The sequence below is a fragment of the Rhinoderma darwinii genome, chromosome 1 (assembly GCF_050947455.1).
Source record: "Rhinoderma darwinii isolate aRhiDar2 chromosome 1, aRhiDar2.hap1, whole genome shotgun sequence".
Taxonomy (NCBI): Eukaryota; Metazoa; Chordata; class Amphibia; order Anura; family Rhinodermatidae; genus Rhinoderma; species Rhinoderma darwinii.
Window position 1 is genome coordinate 286450466 of NC_134687.1, and position 8494 is coordinate 286458959.

At 40.0% G+C, this 8494-nt stretch overlaps 1 protein-coding gene across 4 annotated transcripts in view; it reads left to right on the top strand.

The window, feature by feature from the left end:
• THOP1 (thimet oligopeptidase 1) overlaps positions 1 to 7563 on the top strand; it is a 44947-nt gene extending 37384 nt beyond the window's left edge. For all 4 annotated transcript variants that reach the window (XM_075825290.1, XM_075825288.1, XM_075825291.1 and 1 more), the window contains exons 11-13: positions 5785 to 5913; positions 6349 to 6485; positions 7180 to 7563. In XM_075825290.1, the coding sequence (XP_075681405.1) occupies positions 5785 to 5913; positions 6349 to 6485; positions 7180 to 7338 (425 nt within the window). In that variant the 3' untranslated portion in view covers positions 7339 to 7563. The remainder of the gene's footprint in view (positions 1 to 5784; positions 5914 to 6348; positions 6486 to 7179) is intronic.
• Positions 7564 to 8494: the final 931 nt, after the last annotated feature.

Here is an 8494-nt window from a genome sequence, read left to right on the forward strand (position 1 = left end):
TTTATAGTTCGGGTATATTCTGAGGCGGGAATACCTAATGTTTGCCAAATTTTAGCCCCCCCAGGGGGTTTTAATCTGCGATTATTGGTTTATGCGATACACTGCAATATCACCGTATTGCAGTCTATGGCAAAATTAGTGCATTGTTATTGAGACCTGCCACAGGCAGGTCTCAATAGCATTCTTCCTGTAACAGAGCTGGGAGCGTTCACAAGGCTCCCAGCTGCTATAGGAATACACCGACTCCGAAGTGAAAGGGGCATTAAAAACCCCTCAGATGCTGGTAGTCACATCTGACACCGGCATCTGAGGGGGTTAAATACTTGTGATTTATACATTTTTCTGATTGCAAGCATTGCCGCTAGGTCTCTGCTGAGCAATCCTTTCCCGACGTAATTAGGCATATTAGCGATGGGAAAGAATTAAACTACAGTTGCTCAGGTCTGCAAGGCTTGTACCTGGGTTTCTGGGCACACCTTCACGAAGTTTTACCAAATTCATGCTTTGGTCTTTGCTGATGCCAATCTGGGTCGCAGGGTATTGCAGGCAGTTGTGTATTATGCAGGTCACCTGCTTGTACGTTTCCTTTTTTCTTCCCACCCTCGAAGGCTGCTTTAGGACCTCCCACGGTGTTGTGTACCCCAAAGATAAAATATATATTTTTTTTTTTTTTTCCCTTTTTATACCTTGTAAAACCGATTTGTCATGGAGTTAATTTTGGGGACACAGATCCCGCCCTCTTACACTCCTCTTTTTTTTATTTTATTTTTTTGTTCTCTCCTCGCTCTAGACCCGGAGGCCTATTGTTCTGACTGTTTGGTTAAAGAGGCTCTGTCACCAGATTATAAGTGCCCTATCTCCTACATAATCTGATCGGCGCTGGAATGTAGATAGCAGCAGTGGTTTTTATTTTGAAAAACGATCATTTTTGAGCAAGTTATGAGCTAGTTTAGATTTATGCTAATGACTCTCAATGGACAACTGGGCGGTTTTTTACTTTTTAGTGTATGAGGCTGACCAATCAGCGTCCTGCACTTCTCATTGTTCCAGTCCTGCATGATCCACAGCACAGTGTGATTGTGCAGTGAAAAAAGTAAACACGCCCAGTTGCTAAAAACACAATACACGCCCAGTTGGAAATAAGAGAAAACACGCCCAGTTGTCCATTAGAAAGGCTCATTTGCATAAATATAAAATAGCTCATAACTTGGCCAAAAATGATCGTTTAAAAAAACCAAAAACCGTCACTGTTATCTACATTGCAGCGCCGATCACATTCAATAGGAGATAGGGATTTGATAATCTGGTGACAGAGCTTCTAAGTTTTCTCACCAGACAGTGGAATTATCATTTACTACTGCTTCTGTACAAACTAAATTAGCCAGTGTCTGTGGGAAGGAGTACAAGGTATGGCCTGCCTGGGCAGAGCTGAATTCCCTTTCTACCTAGTGTTGCCTTTTGGTGGCAGAGGCCTATATCCCTGTGCTATGTCCCCCAATTCAACGAGAAATAGATTTTATGGTTAATTCAAAATCTTTTTGAAACTATTAAGTTTCTCACTCTTTCAAAACCTCTATAAATCTATGTGAACATATAAAATAAGTTATGTCTCTCTTGAAATGTGTTGAGGAAGAAACAAAAATTGTCTGCGTTTCCTCCGAGGCTTAGGCTGGTTTCCCACAGTGCAGATTTTGTGTCGTTTTAAGCCAAAACCAGATACGGAACCTAAACAAAAGAAATATATAAAGGAAGGCATAACTGGTCTGCTCTCCTGGATCCAATTCTGTTTCTTGCTTACAAAATACAGGCAAAATCTGCACTGTGGAAACCCACTCTTTTATATTGACCATGACATTGGTCTGAATATATTTAATAGCACAATTGTTATTTATTATATATATATTTTTTATATAGGTGTTGGGATTATTAAATATATATATTTTCTGGATATATGTTATAGGGTTTTTGAATATATTCTTTATATGTGTTTAGGTTTATTGTATGTCCATATGTGTGTGTTTATATATGTGTATATGTATGTGTATATATATATATATGTATGTGTGTGTGTGTGTGTGTGTGTGTGTGTGTGTGTGTGTGTGTATATATATATATATATATATATATATATATATTATTTATTTTTATTTTTTATATTTTTTATTATTCATTACACATTATGTATTCACGGTGTAATCTTGGCGAAGGCTTGGTTTGTCTTGCGTTGGGCAGGACTCGGTGTACTTTCCAGAGCGGAGGGCCCCCGCGCGGTTTGTGCCCTGTTTGTCCGCCCCTCGTCTGACTTACACGTGCTTTCGCTTTGATAATTATTAGTTTTAATTAACATATTTAAAAAAATAAAATAAAAAAAATATTATGAATCACTTTATTTATGTTGCACGCACATATGGATGTATATATGGATATATATACATGCTCTTCAAGTATGATTGGGTTCTTATAATTAATGTATGTGTAATTTGTGTATGGCTCTCATGTATTGTTATATATTCTTTATAAATGTGTATATATATATATATGTATATCTTTTCTACTGGATATTGGTTATATGGGTATTTGTTAATATATTTGTTTGTGTGCAGGTGTATTGTGCAGGTATTCATGGCACAAAGGAGATGTGGATTGACATTTGGTTTCTGTTGAATTATGTTCGTGATATGAATTTGTTTTGTTTATGATAAATGATTCAGTTCAGTTACTTAACTTACTAAGTGTTTTTGGGTAACATTGTTTATGTGTAATGCGATACTCACTACTCCCTGGCCGGGATTTATCCAGTTAAACTTTTTTGCTTTACTGATGCCTTTGACACGCATTGTTAATGTGCCTGACACGCAGCGATGCGTGACCAGATGTCAGGGGCTGTGAATGGCCTGCTATACATCATAGGTTTAAGTTCTGTGCACTGTGATATCCACTACTCCCTGGCCGTGATCAATCCAGTTAAACTTTTTTGTTTTGCCGATGCCGTTGACACGCATCGCTAATGTGCTTGACACGCAGCGATGCGTGTCATGATTTCTAAGATCAGATGTCAGGGGGTGTGAGTGGCCTGCGACACACCATAGGTTTAGATGATTTGTTGCCTCCCTGATTGGCTTGACGTGCATCGCTATTATGTTTGACACGCAGCGATGCGTGCTATGACCTTGATGATTGAACGTCAGGGGGTGTGAGCAGCTTGGTGCACACTATTGGTCTATGACTTCCCTCTAACACCGTATTTAAACTTGAGTCTTCAGAGTAGTTATTACACCTCCTGACGAAGGTTGCGAAACGCGCGTCGAGGTGCTTGGTGTCCAGGTGTCCTATCCCACCAGTATCATGTCCTCAACAGGTATTGTGTTCTATTTCTAACAGCCTATAGCTTGGTTCTGATTAGGTCTCCATTATCTTAAGCATGGTTGCTATACTTTACTGTTTGGAGGGACCTGTCAGTCTGATACTCATACACATGATATAAGCTATTACTTACCTGGGATGTGATTCTCTATTGGGAGGAATTATTTCTCTATATATAACTATTTTTGATACTGTATTTTGTGAACCTGGTACACATTCTTTTAATTATATTTTATATGTCTATAGTATATACTTGGGAGGGGGTTAATTTTGTATGTTTTGTATTTATTGATGTTTAATAAAGTAACAATAAAAATATTTTTATATAATATTATTATGTCGAGATTTTTCTTTTCGGTTTAATAAACTGTGGAAACCCAGCCTTAGAGTATTTTCACCCGAAAAAGCAAAATGGCTACATATTGGTAAATCAGACGTTAGAACTTATGTTAACTGGTTCCCGACCGCTGGCTGTATTTTTACTGCCAGCGGTCAGGGTCCTTAAAACCTGAGCCATAGACTTTTTACGGCTCGGGTTTTAACTTGCTGCCCGCGCGATCGGGCAGCAGAATGTCGGGTCTCCGGCTGTCAGTGACTGCCGGGGACCCTGAGGAGAGGATAGAAGCAGCTTTAGCTGCTTCTGTCTTCTCCGATGTCTTTTTACACAGCCCTCAATGAACGCTGTGTATAGGAATAGAGGCAGCGGCCACGGCACTGTCTCTATTCCTCCCGGTGATCATGTGACTGGTCACTTGATCGCCGGGTGCCATTACTGACAGACTGCTGCTGGATCTTACTAGACACAGCACAGCCCTATTAGTGACAATCGTTACTATGAGAGGGCTGATTTCCCTGCTATGCAGCTCCAGTTACAGTGGAAAAACATGGTGTAAAAGAAAGAAAAAAAATATATAAAGTTCCCCAAAGGTCTTTTTTGACCTTTGGGGGACAGACCATAGTAATAAAAAAATAATAAAGTGCAAAAAAAAATTAAATAATAAATACACATAAAATACCCACCCCAAAAAAAACGTCCCCCCCCCCGCCAATCATTGTTGTAACGCTAGCGCTGACCCAATTACCCTAATATAGACATGTAATATATTAAAATTTACGGTAGACAATGGCGATCACAAATAAAAGGTCTATTTTAGGGTAAAACTATGTTATTACCCCAAAAAATAGCTGAAACGTAAAAAAACTTATTTTTTACTATTATTTTCAAACTTTATGAATAAAAATTCTAAAATAGCAAAAAAGGTGTGTCTAAAAACGATAAAAAATGAAACCTGCATTGTCTACGGAAAAAAACGTTGCAAAAATCACGTTGTTAGCCCAACAAATAAAAAAGTTATAGCAATTTAACTAACACGTGCTAAAAATGGCTAAACGATGTCTGGTCCTGAAGGCGCAAAATAGCCCGGTCCTGAACTGGTTAATATTTATTGCTCTGTTCACATCTGCATCTATCAAAATGACAGCACTGGGGAATCCACCAGGCCATTGAAAACATACTTTTTGTCTCTGTCATGCAAGTTGTGAGACCGATCAAACTACGGGATTCCCCTGGAGTGGTGGTTGCAGGTTCCGCTCTCTGCTGAGTAACTGCTCTAATGGGCACTCAGGTGACTAAGGGTATGTGCACACTGCTTATTTTCGGGCCGAAAAATCAGAACGTCGACAAATGTCTGCCCATTGATTTCAATGGGAAAAACGGCGTTCTCTTCAGACGGGCCGTTTTTTTACAAACGGCCTCAGAAGTGCATGTCACTTCTTGATACTTCTTTTTTTGGGAGTAGTTTTTCATGGACTCTAGAAAAACTGCTCCAAAAACATCCGTAAAAAATGCGACTTTGAAAATACAATAAATTTTCAGACTTTTTTTATTCAGACGTTTTTTAGTAAGCGTGTGAACATACCCTTAGAGTTGTCACTCAGAGCAGAGGCGCACCCCTCAGTGGCGCTTTTGACCGTGGCGCTGGGGGAATTAAACATCGATTTCTCGGGCATGTAACTTGCATGACCAAGACAAAAGTTATATTCACAATGCCCTCCTCTTTATCGTGCTTTCAGCAGTTTTGAGGCCTTTAAAAACTGCTGACTTTCCTATTAATGGCCTCTGTGAGGTGTCCGTCATTTTCTCAGATAATATAGCGCTGCATGCTGCGCTACTTTGTCTAGGATTTTGTGCCAAGAACTTTACCAAATCTGGAGTGTGTAGGCTTGTAAGCACCAGCAATTTAGTATGCTATACAAAGACTTCCGTTTTGCCGTCAGGACAATCTGCTTTATTGCCGTCCGTGGAGAGGATTATGCGTGTCTCTTTTTGGGTTAATAGTCCTTTTTTATTTTTATTCTTAACCTCCCTTTCAATTACTGTATAATGATCATGTCTGTTATAAAGTCTCCCATGCATTGCAGGCCTTCTGAATCTCCGGCAGATCGTTTTGGCCAGAATAGACCAAGTGCTCCACACACAGAGAAATGTAGATCCTGTGGATGAATATAGCAACTTATGTAAAGACATTCTTGGAGTTCCTGCAACACCAGGTCAGAGGATAAAACTACTGTTGGTGACCTCGTCGTATTAAATTATACATACTACTTGTTTAGAAAACACATGGCAAAATAGATTGGTAGTCATCAGTCAGGCACTTGATTCACAAAAGCACTAATATAGGTGCAATTTTTTTCTGCTTGCATAAAAACTGCATTAGACATAATTTACATGACATGGTTATTTTCTTATTTATTTTTTTTTGTTTTAAAGTTCTCTTTGCACTATTGTAGTAAAGGAGCATAACATTTTCAGGCATGCGGCTTTAAATAAAGAACAAAAAAAAAAAAGCTCCAATAATACAAATCGCCAGACTCCGCTGAGCAACGCACCTAGATATTTGCTCCTGGCGCCCAGCTGTTTGTGTTTTTCCATTGCCTGGCTAGTTTTTGCATGTTAATGTTTTAACCCAACCATGTTTATTCCAGGGACAAATATGCCTGCAACATTTGGACACCTTGCTGGAGGATATGATGCCCAATATTATGGATATTTATGGAGTGAGGTGTATTCAATGGACATGTTTTACACACGGTTTAAACAGGAAGGAATTATGAGCCAAAAGGTAAAAATTTACCAAACTATAAAATACATTATAATCGATAGATTTTCTTATGGATATTTAATTTATCACATTATAAACACTGTTACAGACTCAGGCCGGATTCACACAAGTGTGTGCATTTTGCGAACGCAAAAAACGCTGCGTTTTGCGCGTGCAAGAGGTCCATGTGTGATCAGCATATGGTGCGCGGCTGCGTGATTTTCGCTCAGCCGGCATCATGATGACACTGTTTTTATGTTTACAAACAGAAAAGCACGTGGTGCTTTTCTGTTTCCATTCATAGTTTTTCTACTGTAGCGCGCGGCACCTGGAAGTGCTTCCGTGTTCCAAGCGCGATTTGCACGCACCCATTGACTTCAATGGGTGCGTGCAGTGCTAAACACGGGCAAATATAGGACGTCATGAGTTTAACGCAGCGCACATACGCTGCGTGAAATTCACTGACCGTCTGTATGGCCCCATTCATTAACATAGGTCCGTGCGACGCGCGTGAATCACGGGCGTAGCAAGGACGTATTATACGTTTGTGTGAATAAGGCCTAAGAATTGTCTTTGAATTAGGTGGCAGCATAGTATGCCAGATTTGTAGTTGACTACATTAAAAATGTTCAACTATCAGTACTCCATGTTCTATGTAGATGGTGAGTAAAAGGTTTAAAGTATTTTTTTTTGTTTTTTTTGCAATTCCTTTCAGGTTGGTGCGGACTACAGAAACTGCATCCTGAAGCCTGGTGGATCTCTGGATGCTAGTGAAATGCTACGTAATTTCCTTGGTCGGGAACCAAAACAAGATGCATTCCTTCTGAGCAAAGGACTGACCAGTCTGACATGCCCAGTGCCATCAGCTTGTTAATGAAGGGGCACCGTCGAAACTAACCAGAACACTTGAGATTCTACCAGGTGCTCTAATAAAACACTAACAAGTGCAGAAAAGGGTTTTACATATAAGGGTCAGAAATAGATAATTTGGAATATTAGATGCCCCTGTAACTCTGAAGTTGTCTCTCTCTTCTGGATAATGCAATGGTTTTGTTTACGGTTAAAAGCTCTCTTCCTATTAAAGTTTTCGAATTTGGGACTAAGTGTATTTTTTATTCTCTAAAATTCTGAAGTGATGTGTAAGGCTAGTCTCGCACATCCCTGGTCGCAGCGTTTTTGGTAGACTACGGGAGTCACTTCTCCATTTCACCTATTAAACCCTTTTCCATCCCTGATGTGACTATATGTTGAAGGTTTGACTGACTATGCACACCTCAATGTACAGTTATGAAGTGACTTTCAATGCTCCAGGTCACTACAAACAGCTGATCTCCTTGATAGGTGAAGGAGATCAGCTGTTTCGGACAGCTAGACTCCCTAGCACCCCCCCCCCCCATATCCCCTGACGAGAGATCAATTTTACAGTGAGCTTGTAAAGACTCGCCCTTTATGGTATTTACTGAAAATCTGGCCAAAAAGCTGGTCACAGGCTCTGATCTGTTTGTGTCAGAAAAGTGAGAAGATAAGAGCCTGTATTGTGTCGCTGTCCCTTCAGAATGACAAAAGCACCATTTAACCCACATCAGTGCCTCTTATACCCCAGTAAACTGTTCTTGCATGTCCGGTTGTATAAGGGAGCTTTTTTTTTTTTGTGGAAGTGTTTCCCTCCTACTATAGATCACAAAAAATAAATATATATATATATATATATATATAATCACACCCACACTATACTTTAGGTAGTTTGGTAGCTATATTTAGTTGTTCGATATAAATATAGACTTTAGTGTCGGTAGTAGAGAAAGAGAAAATATTTTTAGGCCCCATGCACACAAACGTGCTTTTGCGGCCGCAATGCCCCCGAAAATCCACGGGAGAATTGCGGCCCCATTCATTCCTATGGGGCCATGCACATGACCGTGGTTTCGACGGTCGGTGCATGGCCCCGGAGCCCGGACCACAGAAAGAACGGGCAAGCCTTATTACAGCAGTGTTCTGCGGTCCGGTCTCATTGAAAATAATGGCCGCGG